A 22,262-nucleotide genomic window follows, 5' to 3' on the forward strand; every position below is an offset into this window, starting at 1 on the left:
AGTCCAGGGTCTGGATCCTCTGTCCTCTCAAGAGGAGACAGAAGTCCTAAACCTGTCTGTCTGTCACCAAGAGGCTCAACGCTGCCCTCTACAGTTCAAAGTCCTGAATCACAGACTGCTGATTTAAGCTCTAATCGTCATCACGTGCGCTCTCGGAGGAGAACACAAAGAAATAACGAGCTGTTCAGAGACAAAGATTTAAGCAGATTATCAGAGTTTCACGTTCATATACAGTTCAAATAAAAGCACTAAAAACACAATGTGTCATGTGACCGGTTTATTTAATTTTTCTACAAAACAAACAGACTGTGGACGTCCGCCGACAGGGACATAAACTGCAGCGTTCACTTTGATACTGAAGCCTCTTTGTTAGTTTGATGCTATGTGATGGGCAGACAGAGAAAGCATGCGCCATCTACTGATCATCTTTGGAACTGCAGGTGTGGTTAGTTCTCAGTTACAGATAAACGTGCAGACTGGAGAGGACGACTGGTTCTGGATCCACTGCAGGACAAACACAGCAGTGAGAGTTTTTCAGGTAGAACTCATAAAGATCGCGACTTTCCAACGTTCGTCACGTGGCAACAATTCAGAACATGAGATTTAAGAATTGAGAAAAAAAATAACGTCATCATTATGAGAAAATATCTTCGACAAAATAAATACAATGGAGGAAAAACACACACAGGTGACAGACGTGAGCTGTTTCTGAAAGAAATTAATGAATAAAAAATAATTCAATATTTATTCAAAATTAATGAATAAAAAGTAATTCAATATTTATTCAAAATTAATGAATAAAAAATTATTCAATATTTATTCAAAATTAATGATTAAATGTAAAAAAAAAAGTTTTCCGTGTGACATCACTGGAGGATTTTCTCCCGCGTGTCGGGGAGCTTGAGTGCGAGCAGGCCGCCGCACATCAGCGCGGCGAAGGCCAGCAGGATGGGGACGGCTGTGGCCACGCCCACAAAACTGGCAAAGATGGAGCTGCCGAGGACGGCGGCCATTTTACACAGCGCATTCAGCACGCCGAACGCCGTAGCCCTGTGAGACACACAAAACTGTGTTAGCTTCATGCTAACAATATAACATTTGGTTAGACTCATACTAACACACAACACTGTGTTAGCTTCATGCTAACAATATAACATTTGGTTAGACTCATACTAACACACAACACTGTGTTAGCTTCATGCTAACAACATAACATTTGGTTAGACTCATGCCAATAACATAACATGTTGTTAGACTCATGCTAACACACAAAGATGTGTCAGACTCATGCTAACACACAAAGATGTGTTAGCTTCCTGCTAACAACATTACATTTGGTTAGACTCATGCTAACACACAAAACTGTGTTAGCTTCATGCTAACAACATAACATTTGGTTAGACTCATGCTAACACACAAAATGCTGTTAGCTTCATGCTACAACATAACATTTGGTTAGACTCATGCTAACACAAAAAGATGTGTTAGCTTCATGCTAACAACATAACATTTGGTTAGACTCATGCTAACACACAAAGATGTGCGGGGCTTAACCAAAGGTCACACGTTCAGCATCTTTAGTTACCTCTTGGAAGCGGGGTACAGCTCCACCGTCACCACCTCGATGCCGTTCCACGCCGCGGCGCTGACGCCACAGAACAGACACTGCAGGGCGATGAGCGCTGATTGGCTGAAGCTCAGAAACAGGAGGAAGGTGCAGCCTCCTGAAAACAGCATGGAGCCACCTGTGGAGATCACACACGTCTCAGTCCAGGTCCTGGATTCTCCCAAGTGTGCAGCCAAGGGAAGACAAGACTCTGTCCACTGTCCACTCAGGAGGAGACAGAAGTCCTGCGCTGTGAGACGGTCTAACCAAGTCATGGGTTTCACTTCATCTATTTTCTAATTTGTCATTTTCAGCTTCTTAAAATATTTTTTACTTTCTGTGATCGTTATCATGGACAAAATTCTGTGTCGTTGCTATGGAAACGATGATACGTTTGTATCCATGCTCCAACTTTCACAGGAGAAACATCTTCTTCTACTAGTGAGGGAAAAAACAAGTCACCTATGATCCTGACTCTGCCGACCTTCTCCATGAAGAGCGCAGAGATGATGTTGCCTGGCAACACGGCCACGCTGCCCAGGAAACTGACGAGGTAAACAAGGACGTCGTTCTCCTCCTCACTCTGCAGGTGGCAGCCCTGTTTGCTTTGGTCAAATGTGACGTTTTCCATCTTACAGTGGAGGAACTTCTCCTCCCACAGGTCTACAGAGGAGCAGGAGTCACCATGAGGAGAAACAGATCACGTCTTTAACTACGTCACATGATCACGTCTTTATCTACATCACATCATCACGTCTTTCTATCACTGTTAGACTTTTGTAAACTGCTCACTCTCCCACACCAAAGCTCATAGAGAAAACCAGTGAATTTAGCTGCTGGTCCTCTGCTGCCTCGTGTGGTCACTTTGTGTCACTGAGGTCAATCTGAACGTTGGATTTCAAACACTGAAGTGAGAGTGAATGTGTGTGTGGGAGAGTGGGTGTGTGTGTGTGTGGGAGAGTGAGTGTGTGTGTGTGTGGTTTACACACATCTGTCTCACAGATAAAGATGTGATCATGTGACCGTTTGTCTCATGCATTTGTTCCCATCAGTAAACGTGTCAAACATTTGACCTCTGACCTTCTCACCTGTGTTGTAAAAAAGTGTGGAGCGGATGGTGCAGTTGTCAAACACCGTGTCTGTGGACCTGATGTCCTCAAAGAGACAGTCTTCAAACAACGAGTCCTCAAACCGGACTGACTTCATCTTTATACTGATGAACCTGCAGAGACACACACACACACACTTACACACAATACAAGCGACAACACACACACACACACAAGCACGCACTCACACACACACACACACACAAACACGCACTCACACACGCACAAATGAGCTGACACGCTAAACTGTCCCTATCACCAAGATGCAACACAAGAACATGTGTGTGTGTCTGTCTGTGTGTGTTTGTGTATCTGCGTGTGTGTGAGTGCATGCGTGCGTGTGTGTATCTGTATGTGTGTGTGTGGGTGTGCGCATGTGTGTATATTTGTATGTGTTTGTGTGGCAGTGTGTGTATATATCTGTATGTGTATGTGATGTGTGTGTGCGTGCGTGTGTATATCTGTATGTGTGTGCTAGTGTTCTTGTATATCTGTATGTGTAATGCATGTGCATGTGTGAGTGTGTGTGCGTGTGTGTATATCTGTATGTGTGTGTGTGTGTGTCTCACCTGTCATTGATGTATTCTCCTTCTTTGTGAATCTGGTTCTCCAAAGAAAAGTTAAAATAAAAATTTTCCACTCTTTCTTTGTGTAAAACCTAAAACAAAGACAAAAAAGAAAAAAGACGAGTGTGTTCAAACAGAAACTTTCCTCGTCGCTCAGTGGCTTCACCTTCATGACAAACAGCAGCTCAGGGAATAACAAGTTTATAATCTGCCAGTGTTTAATCTCTTCTGTAACTTTGTGCGTCAAGTTTGATGAAAATTTGATTTTTTCAGTCCAGCGCAGGGTCACAGAGAGACCAGGAGTCCCCTAGTCTCTAATGCACGGGATTAGACAGCGGCAGGAAACCAGAGAGCAAATCCTCAAGAAACTTTGGGGGAAGCGCCACAAACTCACCGTGTTTTGTCTTTTGACATTAACCCCCTCAAAAATGAACGAGATAATTATTATAATGATAAAAACCTCAGGGTTTTTGTGCTTGGGCCCAAACAAGAACAAGAACAAGAGCAACAGTGATTCTCACCTTGACTTTGGACTTGTACTCCTCATACTGCAGGTGTTTGATCATGTCAGGAAACCATACGGACAGACCATAATAACTGTGTCGACAAGAGAAAATAAAACACTTGTTTGTTTTTTTTCTTTCAATTCAACAGTAAGAATAAGAATAAAAACAATCTCCACACGAGTAGAAATGTAAGTGCTTAAAAAGACACATCACTCAGTATGGAAGAGTATTAGTGCCACATAAATAAATAAATAAAAAATAAAGAGGAAAAAACATCATTCTGGCAGAACGTCTTTCAAAATTCACACTGTTTTGCTTTATTTTACTTTCTTTCAAAAAATAGTTTTCCATGTGGCACTAATACTCTTCCGTACATAAGACATCGAGAACAACAAGCGTTTGTTTGTCTTTAAAACGCTTTTTAAACCATTTTCTGTGAAAAGTCAACGGAATAAAGACAAAAATCAACATTTAGAACAACAATCATCGACATTTTACCTGAAGGCCATGCAGAACCAGATGACGGCCATGAGGAGCGTGGACAGACGGAGGTCTTTGGACAGGAGAGACGCCACGTTCTTCAACACCTGAGACAAGTTTAGAGGACATCGTGTGACTGACAAGAACAAGACTCAAAGAGAACCAGACTCAAGGAGACCCAGACTCAAAGAGACCCAGACTCAAGGAGACCTGGACTTAAGGAGACCCAGACTCAAGGAGACCCGGGACTTAAGGAGACCCAGACTCAAAGAGAACCAGACTCAAGGAGACCCAGACTTAAGGAGACCCAGACTCAAGGAGACCCAGACTCAAAGAGACCCAGACTCAAAGAGAATTCGACTGTTTTCTTTTTGAAAAACAAAAGATTTAGGATTTAGGATTCAGTACCAGTCTGCAGAGGGTGAGAGAGCGAAGAGCCCATCGCTGCACGGACGTTCCCGTCGCCGCCTGAATCTCGATGAATTCGTCCTCCGCTGTCTTTGGAACCTTGATGTGAGTCAGCTGCAGAAAACAAAGAATTCACTCTGACATCAAAGAAACATTGTTACCATAGTATTTAATGTTTTTCTATCCGACAGCAAAGGTCTAGTAATTATAAAGAACAGTACTTCTATGTGCCAGCAGGGGGAAGTGTCCCACTCACACACTCACAGTAAACACTTTCTCTGGCTTTCCTTTAGCTCTCCAGTTAGTGTCGTGGACCTGCTTCAGGATCATCCACGCCTCATCGTGTTTGGCATTCTGCAACACACACACACAGACACACATACACATGCACACACACACACACACACACAAAGGACACGTGTAATAAAATTGAAAAGTGGAAAAAGAGGAAAATAAAGAATAATGATCTGTTAATTTGATTTTCACAATAAAATTAAAAATTAAAAACAGATAACAAGCTTTTAATTTGATTTTTAAAATAAAATTAAAGATGAAAAAAAGGATAACGATCTGTTAATTTGATTTTCAAAATAAAATGAAAAATAAAAAGCACAATGATCTGTTAATTTGATTTTCAAAATAAAATGAAAAAACGTGTGGGGTTTAAATATTAGTGGCTAAAATCTGCTGAGTGGGCGCCTGCGTCTCAGGCTGCCTCTCAGCAGCAGGGGGCGCTGGTCTCACAGCCTCACCTCCAGGAGGAAGCGAGGGCTTTCAGGCATGAAGGTGAGTCCGACCAGCGAGGAGACGGCAGGAAGAGCCGCGACCAGGACAAACACTCGCCAGCTGTGGAACTGGAACTCTGTGCCCATACTGAAACCCCAGCCTGCACACACACACACACACACAGTACCAATGATCTAACACAGTGATTCTGGGTCAGAACCAGCTTTAATAAGTCACCTCACAACTGACCCAGTTTCCACAGCTGCAACATAAAGAAATGCTGTACAATATTTCATCTCTTTATTTAGTAAGTGACTAAACCTGATTAATGTCGCACTGTTTTAAAGAACACAGTCTCACAGAGGCGACGGAGCACACTTCACATCCACAGCCGCTTCTTAACTCCAGAGGAAGACGGATCCAGAGTTTAAAGCAACTATGAACTGAACCATCTGTGCCACGAGCAACACATGAACATGCTGAGTCACCATGACAACAATTTTGTTTCCTGTTGTGTGGGGGTTTTTCGTCATCAGTCAAACAAAATTGCTATTATTGAATATTGCAATGTTGTAAACTCCAGCACATGAGAGCTAATGAAAGTAATGCAGGGCTCACGACTAACGAGATGCATTCAAGAAACCTCGTAAACTTCATTTCTTCTTACAAAAACACATGCCGTCGGACGGTGACTCCAAGGCTGCGTGACGTCAGCTACCATGAATGTAAAAAGAAATAGATTTGATAGATTTTACCAGAACATATTTGTGTTGTTGACTTGATCACAGAAGACAGAACTGTGATCTAAAGGCAGAACCCGTCTTACCGTATCTGGGTATGATTCCCCAGGCGGTGAACGAAGCGTAGACGCCACCGATCATCCAGAACATACACAGCCAGGACAGATGTTCTCCTCTCTTGTCCATCTGAAGAAACTCGGAGAAGTACGAGTACACGATCGGCACCGTGCCACCGACCCTGAGAGCACGCACACACACACACACACACACACACACATTACTCGTTACTACCAAAATAAAAGAAGAAGAGTTGCTATTATGGTCTGTATTTATATAGAGCTTTTCTAGTCTTGATGAACTGCTTACACTACAGTTTGCACCGATTCACACATTCATCCATTCACACACTGCAACATGGGCAGTGCTGAAGGACACATGTAGATGAGCAGAGCCAGGAATTCAACCCACAATCTTCCAGTTAAAAGACAATTCACTTACTCACACACACACACTCTGCAGTTCCTCCCCATTCAAAGTGAACAGGAAGTATTTCATGTCACATGACGTGGTGACGTGGTTAAATAAAGCACTCCCTTCATAAAGAGCTCCCTCCGGTGGAGACGTGTGGCATTTACCCGACACCAGACAGCAGCCTGAAGAACAGGAAGCAGCCGTAGCCCTGCGCCAACGACGACAGGAAGGAGAAGATGCAGTTTATGGCCAACGCCACCATCAGACAGCGCCGACGGCCGACTTTGTCCGCCAGTCCTCCCCACAGGAAGGCCCCCACCATCATGCTGAGGAAGACGCTGAGACCTGCACACAAAGACAAGCACGTTAACCCCGATCTAACCCGATCTAACCCGATCTAACACAATCTAACCTGATGTTACCCGATCTAACCTGATGTTACCTGATCTAACCTGATTTTACCTGATCTAACCTGATCTTACCTGATCTTACCTGATCTCCTTACCTGATCTAACCGATCCAACACAATCCTGATGTTACCCGATCTAACCTGATGTTACCTGATCTAACCTGATTTTACCTGATCTAACTAACCTGATCTTACCTGATCTAACCTGATCTTACCTGATCTTACCTGATCTAACGATCTAAGATCGATCTAACCTGATCTTACCCGATCTAACCCAATCCAACACAATCTAACCTAATGTTACCCGATCTAACCTGATGTTACCTGATCTATCTATCTGATCTAACCCGATCTAACCTAACCTGATCTAACTTGATCTAACCCATCTAACCCAATCTAACCTCTAATCTAACCTGATCTTACCCGATCGAACCCAATCTAACCTGATCTAACCTGATCTAACATGATGTTACCTGATCTAACCGAATCTAACCCGATCTAACCCAATCTAACCCGATCTAACCTGATCTAACCCAATCTAACCCAATCTAACCCGATGTTACCTGATCTAACCTGATCAAACCTGATCTAACCTGATCTTACGCACACACTCCACACGCTCATGAGTCATGCTAAAATCATAAATGAATAAATGAATTAATCTTTTTTTTCTGCTGACTCAGCAGTAAAACCTCACAGGTGCCAGAGACTGAGAACATGACATGGCAGAAAACACACACACACACACACACACACACACACACTCTCATCTCTAAGGTCAGCACAGAGCTTGGATGACTCGTGGCTCTGCTGACTCAGGACAAAGAGAGGATCAAAGTGTCCTGTCAGAGACGCAGATCACGCTGGAGGAAAATCGATGCTCAGACTAGAGTTCTCAACGGGTTGGCCCGACAAACCCGACCGGACCCTCAAAATCTGCACATGAGGCGGGTCGGGTCGGGCTTTATTTTTTCTGCTCATAAAACACATTTCTTGCAGGTTGTAAATTGTATGATGTTTGTTGTGAATTATCACTGTTCAGTGTGGTGACGAGTAAATCTGCAGAGGGGCGGAGCTGACGCCGCTGCGTGCGTAACGTGTGCGATTTGAGTGGACGCTGGCATGTATGTTGCCGCTGCTCACCGGTAGTTTTTAAAGTGTTTTTATCGCTGCTATGGCTTATGGTTCTTCGTGACAAAACGAACTCTGCTTCCACCATTTGCGAGAGCTAAAACAGCTTCTCTCGCACAGTTAAATACTGTCGCTCCGGCACTTCTGTCCAAAAGTGCACGGGCTAACGCCGGCTGCTAATCCAAACTGGCTCTCGCCCCCCTGAAAACCCGGTCTGTGTCCTTTTCTGCATCTGCCCCCTGGTTTACCCCCGAGCTTAGGTCTATATCCAAAAACCGTCAGCTTAAGCAACTACACAAAAGAACCAGTCCCACCATACACAAGGACATGTACACCACCCATATCACACAAGGACCCAAAACCAGCTACTACTCCAGCCTCATCCTCTCCAATGAAGAAAACTCAAAAACTCTCTTCTCTGTTATAAACAAAATCCTCCAGCCACCCAATTCTCTACCCCTCCACCTGTATTCCACAGAAACCTGCAACTCCATAATGGACTATTTCAACCAGAAAATCCATAACATTCATCAGCACCTACATCACAATTTACATCTGAACCTTCTCCTCCTTGTCATCTCTTCTCCAGTTTTCTTCTTCCCACTACCTCCGAAATCTCCGACATCATACACAAATCAAAGCCCACCACATGTCAGCTCGATCCCCTCCCCACAACCCTCGTCAAATCCTGCTCCTCCTCCCTGCTCCCCCTCATATCCGCTATTATCCGGAATAGTCCCTTCACTTTTCAAAACTGCCGCTGTCACCCCCATATTAAAGAAACCCGGTTCAGACCCCAACAATTATGATAACCTCCGCCCCATTTCTAACTTACCTTTCATTTCCAAAATCCTTGAAAAAAGTGTTGCCACCCAACTTCACTCTCACCGATCCCTCCATTCACTCTACGAGCCTTTCCAGTCGGGTTTCCGCCCCCGTCACAGCATAGAGACCGCCTTAATCAAAATCACCAACGACCTTCTCATTGCAGCTGATTCTGGTTCTGTCTCCATCCTCATCCTCGTTGATCTGAGTGCTGCCTTCGACACCATCTCACACCCCATCCTTCTCAGTAGACTCTCCTCCATTAGCCTCTCCCACACTCCCCTCAGCTGGTTCCACTCTTACCTCACAGGCCGCACTCAGTTTGTACAGCTCAAATCTTTCACTTCAAAACCATCCCCAGTCACTACAGGTGTGCCCCAGGGATCTGTCCTGGGGCCCCTTCTCTTCATCATCTATCTCTTCCCCCTTGGCCACATCCTCCGTAAATTCAATATCCAGTTCCACTGCCTCACCTCTTGTCTCTCCGAGTTAAAAACCTGGTTCACCTCAAACTTTCTTAAATTAAACTGCATTAAAATCGAAATCCTCCTCCTCGGCACTAAGTCCACCCTATCTAAAGTTAACAGCTTCTCTCTCACCATTGACAGCTCCTCAGTTTCCCCCTCCCCTCAGGTAAAGAGTCTGGGTGTCATCCTCGACAACACACTCTCCTTTCACTCACACATCAACATCGCTACCCGCACTGCTTATTTTCATCTACGTAACATCAACAGACTCCGCCCTTCCCTCACCCCCCACTCCACCGCCGTCCTTGTTCACAGCCTCGTCACCTCCCGTCTTGATTACTGCAATTCTCTCCTCTACGGCCTCCTTCAAAAGTCTATCCATAAACTGCAACTGGTCCAAAACTCCTAGTAGTAGGCCTAGTATTCCATGTATATTTTTTGTAACTGCATGTTCACTTTTTGTAGAATTGAAAGACTGCCACACGGGGGTGGGAGGACAGGTATGTTCTCCCCACATCAAGAGACCCTAATTGTTGATATGGTCCGTGAGAACAACGCCATTAAACTGAGTTAAATTCAGCAGAAGATCATTGAGGACCATGTCAATTATAAAGGTTATAAACAGTGTCAGCGTCTCTACTGTTGATCATGTCCTCAAACACAACAGACTGCACATGAAACAGCCTGGATACGGCATGCCAGAGGTTTCTTCCCCTGTTGCCTGGCCAGACAAAATGTGGCCCTGTGATGTGGATGAAGTCCTGTGGCCTGACCCAGTACAGAGACATGATGATGTGGCTGAGTAATGCACTTACTTGTATATTTGTGTACTTTATTTTTACATGGGCTTACTGTACACAAGTGCTAAATGCACAGGTTTTTTGTTCTGCAACATGCATTTAGCCTACAGTGAACAATAAACATTTATTTCTCCAGCTTCATGTCCTGAACATTGTGTTTTCTATTTTTCTACGTAGTGTTTTGTGACTGTTCAGTAGTGTTTTGAATTTTGATTGACTCGGGGCACGATTTGACAACTTAGTTCAGTTTTGAGCACAGATTGAACTGTTTTGAGGTGAAAGTTTGGTTTTGCAAGAAGAGTCTGAGGTTTTGTGAATGTAGCTTGAAAATTGGGTTTTGTGTTCACAGTTGAGAGAAAACGAGCGCAGCTTTCAGGATCGAGAAAAACTGTAATTCATTCTGTTTGTAAAGTGTCCTTGAGTGACCTGAAAGGCGCTTTTAAATTAAATTTATTATTATTATTATTGTTATTATTATTGTTATGATTATTGTTATTATTATTATTGTTGTTGTTGTTGTTGTTGTTGTTATTATTATTATTATTATTATTATTGTTATTATTATTATTATTGTTATTATTATTATTGTTGTTGTTATTATTATTATTATGATTATTGTTATTATTATTGTTGTTGTTGTTATTATTATTATTATTATTATTGTTATTATTATTATTATTGTTATTATTATTATTATTATTGTTGTTGTTATTATTATTAACCTAACACTTTGGCCATGTTAGAGTAATTTCTGGAGCCTTTTATGATGCTCAGCGTGAACTCCACAGCAGCAGCAGCCACAGCAGCAGCAGCCGCTCCCGCTACAAATAAAACACTGCGCTTTGATCAATGGGAAAACGTATTTCGGATCAGGTCAGGTTCGGGCTTAAAGACCCGCGGGTCAGGTCGTAATTTTCACACCTCTAACTCAGACCAATCAATTTCTTCTCCTCAGTATTTACAAAGGTGATGTAAATCGACTGTTTTTTAAATGTCCAACGTGAACTCTCATTTTATATCAACACTTCAACATCTACATCAAACTTTTCCAACAGGAAACTCAAGTTTGTAAATCACTCACTCTCCCACACACACAAACAAACACACACACACACACACACACACACACTCACACACTCTACCCACACCAAAGCTCATAGAGAAACCAGTGATTTTATCTCAGGGACACAGGAGCTGCTGGTCCTCTGCTGCCTCGTGTGGTCACTTTGTGTCACTGAGGTCAATCTGAACATTGATTTCAAACAGTGAAGTGACAAAATCAGACATTTGAACTTAGTGATGGCAGCAGTGTGTGTGTGTGTGTGTGTGTGTGTGTGTGGAGAGTGAGTGGTTTACAAACGTCTGTCTCACAGTGAGATAAAGACGTGGTCATGTGACGCGGATATCGTAGAAAGTTAAACTGACGTAGATGTAATGACACAAGTCTTTTGTTTGAGGTACAGTGTGTAAAAAAACGTTCACCCCAGAATACGCTGAGTCATGAGTCAGAGGATAAAGACTGTGGAGTCATCACTGCCACGCTGAGTCATTCCTGACCATTAACTGATGACTGAAAAACAACAGCCAACAAACACCACTCTGCACTAATGACTAACAAAACTCGCGCACCTGTACTTGACTCTGTTATTGATATTATTATTATTATATTATATTATGATATAAATGTTATAAACTTTTCCTCTAACTCTCTCTGTTACTCGTTACTACCAAAATAAAAGCAGAAGAAGAAGAAGAGTTGCTATTATGGTCTGTATTTATATAGAGCTTTTCTAGTCTTGATGGACTGCTTTACACTACAGTTTTCACCCATTGACACATTCATCCATTCACACGCTGCAACATGGGCTTAAGTGTCTTTGCTGAAGGACAGAGCCAGGAATTCAACCCACAACCTTCCAGTTGAAAGACAATTCACTCACTCACTCACTCATTCACTCACTCACTCATTCACTCACTCACTTAAGTTGAGTAAAAGCTTTTACTTCAGTCGTTTTATATTAAGTCATTTCCTGCTCACATAATATATATAGAATATAATATTTATAATATATAATTAATACTATATATTGTATATATAATATATATTATATAATATTAATAAAGAGTATATTTATATAATTATTATGACTTTAAAGTAGGCGACAGGATTACCCAGCATTCCTTTCTGTGCGTTGGACAGACACAGGTCCTTCTCTGCGGACGGAAGAGCGAACGCAACCACAAAACATTCAACGCCGTCCGCCATCAGCGCCAGACCCAGAACCACGAACAGCCTCCACTGGAAGCTCCCGTGGCCGCAGTCGTCCATGATGTTCTCGTACTGCTCAGATAACTCCTCCAGTTCAGAGGCAGCGTCTCCGCCCGCTGCACCACTGCGTTCACTGGGACATGAAAAGAGAAAGTGATTTTACACCATCTTCACCTCCTCTCACTCTGGATTTGAACGTCATTACGTTTCAAAAATGTAGAAGAAGCTTTTTAGAGCAGCACGACTCACAAACACCTCAAGTGTTTCAAGTCCACAGCTGCTAACTTCCTGTTGTGAGCAGGTCACGACCTCAAGAGGATCAGAGGATTCTGCTCAATGACATGTAATGTAACACACACACACACACAGATGAGAGGGGTGTGGTTTCTCACCCCGTGGCTCTCTGCGCCGCCTTCACCTCGTCCGGATGTGGAATCCCTTGATATTCTCCTTCGTACATTTGGTCGTCTTCGTCATGTCCTTCGGTCACATCGCTCGCTGCGTCCTCTTCCTGTGGCAGGTCGTCTCCATGGTAACCGTACCCATCGTGGCCTCCTCCTCCCTCTCCATACGTGCCGTAGCTGTCGCCCCCTTGTTGTTGGTACGTGTTGTTTTGGTAGGGGTCAGCCATGGTGACGTTTCTGTGTAGAGTATGTGTTGTTGACCCTGGTGAGCAGAGAAACATCCACTGAAATATGATAATAATAATAATAATAATATTTTTTATCATTATTGTTATTATTGTTATTATGATAATAAGATAAAAATGATGATATGTAAAAATGAATGGTTTTGAAGAACAGCAGCAGTTTTTAGCAGAAAAACACCCACAGTGAGAAACAGTACGACACTGTGACGCTCCAAAGAGGGCGGGGCTTTAATCATTTGTTCATACCATTTCCCATTCATGTGTATGTGGAGATTATTCGCTGTTTTTTGTGATTTTTGTTGCCATGAAAAGTCATAGCATACGACTCCCAATCAAACCACACATTTTTGACACATTTCCACCGGCTCTACTCTACTCGCCTCGCCATGGCACAGTTTAAGTAGTGTTTTCACTAGCATAGTACCTGGTACCAGGTACTATTTTTAGTACCTGCTCCGGCGAGGTTCCAAGCGTGCTAGTAGTAGGTACTATGTGATGATTGGTGTGGGTTAATGTGGGTTAATCTCCAACAACTACAGAAGTCTGGTGTAAAGTCACTAGTCACTCATGTGTGTGGGTGTGTCGCGTATATAACAAAGTCACCGCAGTTTCACTCAGCCGATGACTCCGCCCACGTTAAGTAGGTAATTTTTTGTAGTGGAGATGCAACCTAATTGTGTTGTGTCGTGCCGTGGCGAGTAGAGCCGGTGGAAATGCGCCATATGATAAACATGAATCCGGCGAGTCGTTTGTGTGTTTCGCCATCGAGTGGCACCGCGTGGTCTGTCCCTGTCTGTGGCCACGCCCACAAACCTGTGCCTGCTGCAGCGTTTGCAGTAGTGATGGGAAGTTCGACTCGTTTCAGAGAGCCGGCTCTTTCAACTCCTGAACGGCTCTTAATTTAAGATTTTTTGTAGGCCTTTATTTTATCGTAACTTTGCAAAAATTAATGGTTTGTGTGTTGAAAACCGTTTCATGTTCTGTGTTTTTATGAGAAGCCTTATAATTGCCTAATTGTGTGCATTTATTCTGTTACAAAGCAGTCTATTAGACAGACAGACAGACTGAGAGGGGGACGCTCCGGTCTTCACATAATGGTATGATCCTTCACATCTGATGTGATATCTGATTGGCCGCGATGCTGCTCAATCAAAACAAAGTTCTGCCTTGAGCAGAGCTCAGGCTGAGCACTGAGGTAAACTCTTCTGATTCACGACAAAGCATCGGCTCTCAGAGCTGCATCTTTTGTGCATGACACATCACTAGTTTGCAGCTCAGAGTCTGGATTTTCAGACTTAGTCGCAAATTAAGATTTTAAAAGTAACGCAGATGACAATGTAATGATGACAGTGAATGACAGTACTGTGAATGGTTGCTGATTAACTCAGTTACTGGATGGTTACACTGTGACCATGTCATTAGTTAGCCCTAGTTAGAGCAATTTACGTCATATTTCACAATAACACCACATTGAGTTCAATTACGCGGCGTCTAACTTGAGCTAGCTAAGCAAAGTTAGCTTAGCTGACATTACTTTTACACTATGTTAAGCTAGGCAGCCGCTTCCTGTTCATTGTGAGATTGACATGTTGTACCTAAAGTTATCGCGCTGTTGCCGTTGGAAAAAAAACGAATATTTTTCTGTTAATATTTTTGATCCACTTGTGGTGAACTTCGTGGTCCTCTGCATGCCCAGGGAATCCGCTTATACCGGACTGTCTCAGACCGGCGCACTCTTCCAAAGGTAAATCTTTGTGTAGTTTGGGAGAACTCTAGAATACTACTAATAAATGTAAACCATACTTTCTTAAACCAAGAGGGGGCAGCAGAGCAAGTGTCTCTCCCTGTTCTTTGCTTATTTCAATATTACTGGTAAACATATTTACATAAAGTGCCATAAATCTGTTTTAAAACTGTCAACAACAGTATTTGTTTCATGTATATCTGCATATATGGAATATTCCATTTTACACAAGTGAATCAAGATGATTAGACGTGGTTGAGTCCAATAAGGAGACAGAGGAGGAGACTGTCAAACAGATGTTTGACAGATTAAATTCTGACTGCTTTCACACACAAAGCAGCAGCAGGGATTATATAATCTGGTGATCTGGATTAGACCAAGTCACCAGCACCAGGGGTGTGACATCATCGTCATCTACACTTCCCGCATCAAAGACTTCAGAGAACATTTTCTCCTGCTTGATCTTCTGCTCATTTCCTGTTTGAAACCTGAAGAAAAAAACTCCACAGCTGCAGGAGCTTTAGGGCTGTTAGCATTGGGGGTTAGCATCAGGGCTATTAGCATCATGGATGTTAGAATGAGGGCTATTATTAGCATCAGGGCTATTAGCCTCATGGATGTTAGTATGAAGGCTATTATTAGCATCAGGGCTATTAGCATCATGGATGTTAGTATAAGGCTATTATAAGCATCAGGGCTGTTATTAGCATCATGGATGTTAGCATCAGGGCTATTAGCCTCATGGATGTTAGTATGAAGGCTATTATTAGCATCAGGGCTATCAGCATCATGGACATTAGTATGAAGCTATTATTAGCATCAGGGCTATTATTAGTATCATGGATGTTAGCATCAGGGCTATTATTAGCATCAGAGCTGTTAGCAGTGGGGGTTAGCATCAGGTCTATTCAGGGTGGTCGTAATCCTTTAGCATCATTTATTTATGAAACAGTGTGGAAAGGAAAGGAAAGGAAAAATAAGGAAAGGAAAATAAGGAAAGGAGAGGAACGGAAAGGAAAGGAAAGGAAAGGAAAGGAAAGGAAAGGAAAGGAAAGGAAAAGTAAGGAAAGGAAAGGAAAAGTAAGGAAAGGAAAGGAAAGGCAAGGAAAGGAAAGAATGGATTCATTGAGCTACAATCAAGAGGAAGAGGAACATGGAGCGTTCCCTGATTTAGAATTAGGAATGAATAATTCATCAGGTTCCTTTCTACCACAGGAAGAAACCTAGCACACACACACACACACACACACACACACAGCAGGTTTTAAAGGACTATACCACTGTTTTTAGAGAGAAATGAAGGAAAACATAAACATAATTTCTGCAGAAACATACAAACATCACACTGATGAGTGTTAGCGCTGCAGACGTCACATCAAAGTCTGTGTGTACGGATGAGTCAACACAGAGACAGCTGCGTCCAGCTGACGCGACTCTCTTTAAAGGGACTGAAATATGAACACACTGTGCTGTGAGCGCCCCCTGTGCTAAAGCATAATGAAAACAAAGTGAAAAAAAATGATTTTAGCCACTAAACAAAAGACTGAATAAATGGAATGGAATAAAACGCTGCTAAGACCTGAAGCAGAGCAGAAGATGTGGAGCATGCTCACTATGTGCAAACTATGGATTTATTTTAAATAGTTTATTTGAACGAGTATAAATTACAGTGTATACAATCATAGAAAGACAGAGGCGGGGCTATGACATCATCATTTCACACAGATTTTACGAGCTGAGTTTAGTAGTTATGTGTAGTAGTATTGTGTGTGTGTGTTTGATGGAAAGTTGTGATGAGTGATTTTTGCTCTGCTCAAAGTTAAAACTTAAAAAAAAGACAGAAAAATTCCTCTCTCTCACACACACACACACACACACACACTTCTTCATAATAAATAATAAATGTTACCTGGACACAGAGAAGTTAACGTCCGGACGACAACGAGATTCTGTCCTGCTCCTCAGAGGATGAACTGTGAGACAGAGAGGGGAGGATTAGAGGAGGAGAACGAGGCTCCTCCCTTCCTCTGCACCGCTCCTCCCTTCCTCTGCACCACTCCTCCCTGCTGCCAAGCCCCCCCCCACTGCAGACACGAAGGTTCAGCCCACCTCCATCAGATGGGAGGGGCAGATGGAGAGATGTGACAGATGTGTTGACTTTGACGAGATATATGGAAAAGTTCTCTCTCTCACAAACAGACACACACACACAGACACACACACTGACACACACACACACAGACACACACTGACACACACACACAGAGACACACACACACACACACACTGACACACGACACACACACAGACACGCATACACAGACACACACGGACATACATACTGACACGCAGACACACACACAGCCACAGCGACACACACACACACACAGACAGGCGACACACACACGCGACACACACACAGACAGGCACACACACAGACAGACACGCAGACACAGACACACACACTACGCACACAGACACACACACTCACGCACATAGAGACACTCACACAGACACACGCAGACACACACACACACACAGACACACACGGACATACACACTGACACACAGACACACACACACACAGACACACACACACACACAGACACACACTCACGCACATAGAGACACTCACACAGACACATGCAGACACACACAGACACACACACACCTTCACTGACATCATGATGTTGGATTGTCGCCTCATTTCATCTGAGATGTTAATGTATTGAACGATGACTCAGCAGATTAAGATCTGGTTCAGATCCAGAAAGTCCGGCTCACTAAATGAGATTAGTTCAGTTTGGACTGAAGCAAACACTGATTCATGGAAGTGGCTTTAAATCAGCAGCGTGATTGTGCTGAGTCAGCAAACACGACTCAGCTAAATCTGTTTTGTCAGGAGCTTTGTGTTACTTTTTTTTAGGAGCTGTTGATCTATCACTGATTCTCTGAGTATGAGGCCCCGCCCACCACGCAGAATTTCCACAACAGAACACGTCGTCACCTAGCTGACCGAGACTGACTCGGATGTTCCAACCGTCTTATTCGTCCAGACTTCTACCGCCACCCGATGGTGAAGTCAGATACTACAAGCAAGTGTACCAGGACCTAAACTGGTTCTCAGCAGCAGGGGGCACTCACAACACAGACTCTGTCAGACAGAGAGAGAGCAAGGGAGAGACAGACAGACAGACAGTGAGAGAGTATACTGTATTAGGTCAACCGCCAGATCAATAGACAGCCCTAAAATGACAACCTGGCACAAGTAAATAAAATCAGCACTAACCAACAGCAGCCATTAACCTTGAGACCTAAACTATTGTATTGTCACAAGTTGTGATAAAATATTTAGGAATAGTGAAGTCAACTACCGCTCGACAGGTGAGTCCTCCTCCTTCTTAAACACCATGTCATCAGTGTCCATAGTTATGCAGTCATTTCATTTTATTTATATATCAGGATAGTGTACATTTACACAGCATACATACATCCTGATATGATCTAAAGAAGCACAACTCAGCACACACCAACACTCAGATAAGGTGCGACCTTCATCGTGCATACAGTACAAGTCAATCACGTAGCAATAATCTCAATAAATCACTTATCTAAAAAACATGTTTTTGCTTCTCTTGCAAACAAAGTGAGTGAATTCAAGCTCAGCAGCTCAGATGGGAGCTTGTTCCACTGTTTCACAGCCTCTGAAGAAAAGACAGATTGGGCCAAGGCTGTCTTACATTTTGGGACACTACACTGCCCTCTAGTGCTACCTTGTTTTTTTTGTGTGTGTGTGAACATGGTTTTTTAACTTTTTTTGTATTTATTTAAAAAAAAATTTGTGCAAACATGCACTTTTAAAACTTTTAAAAACAAACAAACTCTCTATTCCCTTTTGGGATATTTTTTTCTCGGGCTAAACCCCAGCTTCACTTTCACCTTTTTTGCTAAAATCTGTGAAGCAGACGGCTTCTTCTGTGGCATCACCTTCAGAATAAAGAACAGGTACACATAAGGTTAGTGAATTTTGACAGTGCAACCATTGCAAGGGTTTAACTTACTCTTCTGTCCTCCTCGGACTCTTCCTCCACTGCTTTGGAGGGGTCAGCGGCGGGGGGGTCGGTGGCGGGGGGGTCGGCGGGTGGAGGGGTCGGCGGAAGCAGATGAGAGCGCTGGTTCGCCTCGTCTCAGCGAGAGACTGACAAACAGCTCTCTCATCTGCTTCGCCCGCTTCAGTGTGTTGTGAAGCGCATAGAACCTTTCCTGGGTCTTCACGTTGTGGCACATAAATGTGGCCACATTGTCCCGCACCTCAGAGTCATTGGATTTGAAGTTCTATGAAGTAGAAAAAGAGGCATTAATAAACAAGTATTGGTAAGACAAACATAAGTAAAATGCCCCAAATTGAGCAATTCCTCATCATGTGTTTTTGATACCCACATTGGTGGACACCGCCGTCCTCATGTCCATTAGAGTGGGCGCTCCCCAGAGGCCCATCTCTGCCCACACCGCCCAGAAGTACTTAACCAAGTCATTGGCCTCCCCCCGGCCCAGGGACGAGAAAAAGTTCACTCTGTGAACCACGAATACTCCTCGGGCTCCAGGTAGATCTGCGCTACCCCAAACTTTCTCACGGTCTTGTGGTCCAAGACCTGCAGAAGACAAAGTATGACACCACGGATTTGTAAGCGTGGAACAGAAACAAAAAGTGTGAATGTTTAAGAAGTTTTGGGAAAGAGATTAAAATGATACTTACATTGATGATTCCTCCTTTACCCTCATCTTTGTGAGGACACCCAACCGGTGTCCATATATGGACAAGAGGTAGGCCTCCAGGTACCCAAAGAACCGGTACCTCGTCTTGGGGTCCCGGGGTGGCGCATTTGCAATGTCCTCTGTAATAAGAGTTAAAGAGAGAAGAGAACAATAACACTTAAAGCTTTTAGGCACTGAAAAAAAAGTGTGTGAGAGAGAAAGAGAGAGAGGCAGTACAGACTCACCGAGGAGTCTGGTCATTCTCTCTTTGGCCAGGGATTGGCATTCAGTCAGATCTTCCTTGGACACAAGCCGCTGCTGCTTTATCTGCTTGACCAGCAGCTGGTGTCCAAGGAGCCTCGAGTGCTTTGGGGGGGTGTCATGGAAGTACTCCATGACGGAGATGGTCTGGCCCAAGTACAGTGCCACTGTAGTTGGGGCCAGGCCGACGTTCCTCAGGAGTGCAGGGTAGCTGTAGAAAGACCAGTCTGGCTTTAGTCTCAGTCATATGTTTTGAGTACTTCATCATGATCATCATCAAATCATTATGGTAACTAAGCAAAAGACTTGACAAGAAAAGAACATTCTTAACATCCGTAAATTCACTACTTACAACTTAAGCAGGGGCAGGTTGAAAAGGAACCTCCAGTCCCACAACTGCAGTGACGGGCAGCCGAGGCAAAGAAATTTCACCAGTACCTTGGCCCGGCTTCTCTTCGTCACCGAGCTCTCCTGCATTTTTGGGTAGAAGATGTATGCGGCGTACTCCTCCATGTACTGTAGCTGTCTGTAAAGATGCAACACACGTGATGATGAATGTAGCGTGAAAACACAGCTTGCGCTGTTCCGCCGTCCAGCTGCTCCGCTCTTTGTCCTAGAAAAACAAAACAAAACATTAAACACCTCTACTACATGACCAAATGTGCGCATTGGTTCTACACTTGGTAGAGACATGTAAAGTTATTGGTCAACTCATCCATCTCACTCACATGTTCCCCCTCCTCCTCTTCCTCCTCCGTCTCCTCCTCCTCCTCCTTCTTCTTCTGCAAAAACAATAAGTAGACATATCATATCCACTCACATACATGGCCGACACAAACTCATAGTATACACATATCCATTAGGGTTTAACAAATCAGTAAATAAGAATTATATAAAAAAGGAAAAAATAATAATAATCGTAATAATAGTAATAAGGAAAAAAAAAATCTTTGTTTGCCCTTTAAGCCCTTTCAAAATCTATGCTCCAGCTTCAACACAAGTTACCTCGAGGTGGATGTAGTAGAAACACTTATTGTTGGATTACTGGTGTCCCTCCTTAATCCATTTACAAAGTTCAAGTAAGGAGTCCACAGCTCATAAAATTCCTCAACTTTTCCTCTTGCTATATAGGTTAATTTTTCCTCAATCCATTGACTAGAATGAGGTCTCTGAATGTCCTTCCATTTTAAAGCTATTACACGTTTAGCTTGTAACAGACAAAAGTTAATAAGTCTATGTTTCCTAGCATTTATGGGGACATCTTTGGGATAAATATGCAGTAAACAGAATTTTGCATCAACTGGGACAACAGATTCTGCCAGTTTAGAAATCAACACAACAATTTCCCTCCAGAATATCCGGAGCTCGCTACACTCCCACAGACAACGGAACAAAGTACCAACCTCCTCATTACATTTGATGCAAATATCTGGTACACTGGGATTGAAATGATGCAATTTAACAGGAGTAATGTAAGTCCTAAACAGCCATTTATACTGTAACAGTTTGCATCTGGTATTTATGGTTTGACACGCCTTGTCCCATTCCTCTAAAGTGATATCTAGCTGAAGATCATTCTTCCATGCAGACAGATAGGAGTGGGAATTCTCTTTTAAACCTGCTAAAAGTATATTGTAAAAGTTAGACAGTTGACCCCTGCCATGTAAATGACTTGCTGTATACTGTTCAATTGTTGACAGTAAGGGTTTCATTGTGGTTTTAATTTGAGAGTGCACAAAGCTCCTTATTTGTAAGTACTTAAAGAAATGTTTCCTTGGAAGGTTATACTTATCAACTAATTGTTGAAATGACATCATAGTCCCTTCTTCGTACAAGTCTCCTATTTTTTTTAGCCCATTATCCATCCAGTGTTTGAATCCCATATCGTTTCTCCCCGGTTTGAAATCAGTATTCCCCCAAATAGGCGTGAAGTCTGAAAGTTTGATGGTCTGATTTAAAAAGGTGTGTGCCTCATGCCAGATTAATATAGTGTTTTTGAGGAAGGGGTTATAGTGTGTTTCTTTAGCATTTTTATTTGGGATGAATAAACGTACAAGTACAGTGGAAGTTTTATTGTATTACTTTCTATCTCCACCCAAGCTGGAACCTCTTTACTGAAAAAGTAAAACATAGGTTGAGCTGCCCAGTAATAAAGCTTCATTTTGGGTCATTTAAGCCCTCCCTGGTCATATGGTAAATAAAGAAGAGAAAGACGCAGTCTAGGACGTTTGTTATTCCATATAAAACAAGTAAAGCTTTTTTTTAACGTAGAGAAAAAGGTAGTTGGCAGAGGAAGTGGAATTGATTGGAACGAATACAGAAATTTCAGCAAGATCGACA

General features: G+C 43.0%; 1 protein-coding gene across 1 annotated transcript; it reads right to left on the bottom strand.

The window, feature by feature from the left end:
- Positions 1–810: 810 nt before the first annotated feature.
- On the bottom strand, positions 811–16,866 carry LOC122775454 (synaptic vesicle glycoprotein 2B-like). The gene is made up of 15 exons (XM_044035326.1): positions 16,816–16,866; positions 12,906–13,179; positions 12,417–12,646; positions 6,777–6,957; positions 6,228–6,379; positions 5,428–5,561; positions 4,940–5,029; positions 4,676–4,789; positions 4,286–4,374; positions 3,803–3,878; positions 3,285–3,373; positions 2,695–2,828; positions 2,069–2,269; positions 1,586–1,745; positions 811–1,050 (listed from the first exon to the last, which is right to left on the bottom strand). Exons 2-15 carry the CDS (start codon positions 13,142–13,144, stop codon positions 867–869), a joined length of 2,073 nt encoding a protein of 690 aa, XP_043891261.1. The 5' UTR covers positions 13,145–13,179; positions 16,816–16,866; the 3' UTR covers positions 811–866.
- Positions 16,867–22,262: the final 5,396 nt, after the last annotated feature.

This window comes from Solea senegalensis, linkage group LG10 (assembly GCF_019176455.1).
Source record: "Solea senegalensis isolate Sse05_10M linkage group LG10, IFAPA_SoseM_1, whole genome shotgun sequence".
Classification (NCBI taxonomy): domain Eukaryota; kingdom Metazoa; phylum Chordata; class Actinopteri; order Pleuronectiformes; family Soleidae; genus Solea; species Solea senegalensis.

Coding starts and splice junctions, on each gene's coding strand:
- LOC122775454 (XM_044035326.1), bottom strand. CDS start 13,144: ATGGCTGACCCCTACCAAAACAACACGTACCAACAACAAGGGGGCGAC. Junction 6,380..6,776: donor AGGCTGCTGTCTGGTGTCGG/GTAAATGCCACA, acceptor GCGTGCTCTCAG/GGTCGGTGGCACGGTGCCGA. Junction 2,829..3,284: donor GGAGAATACATCAATGACAG/GTGAGACACACA, acceptor GTGTCTCTGCAG/GTTCATCAGTATAAAGATGA.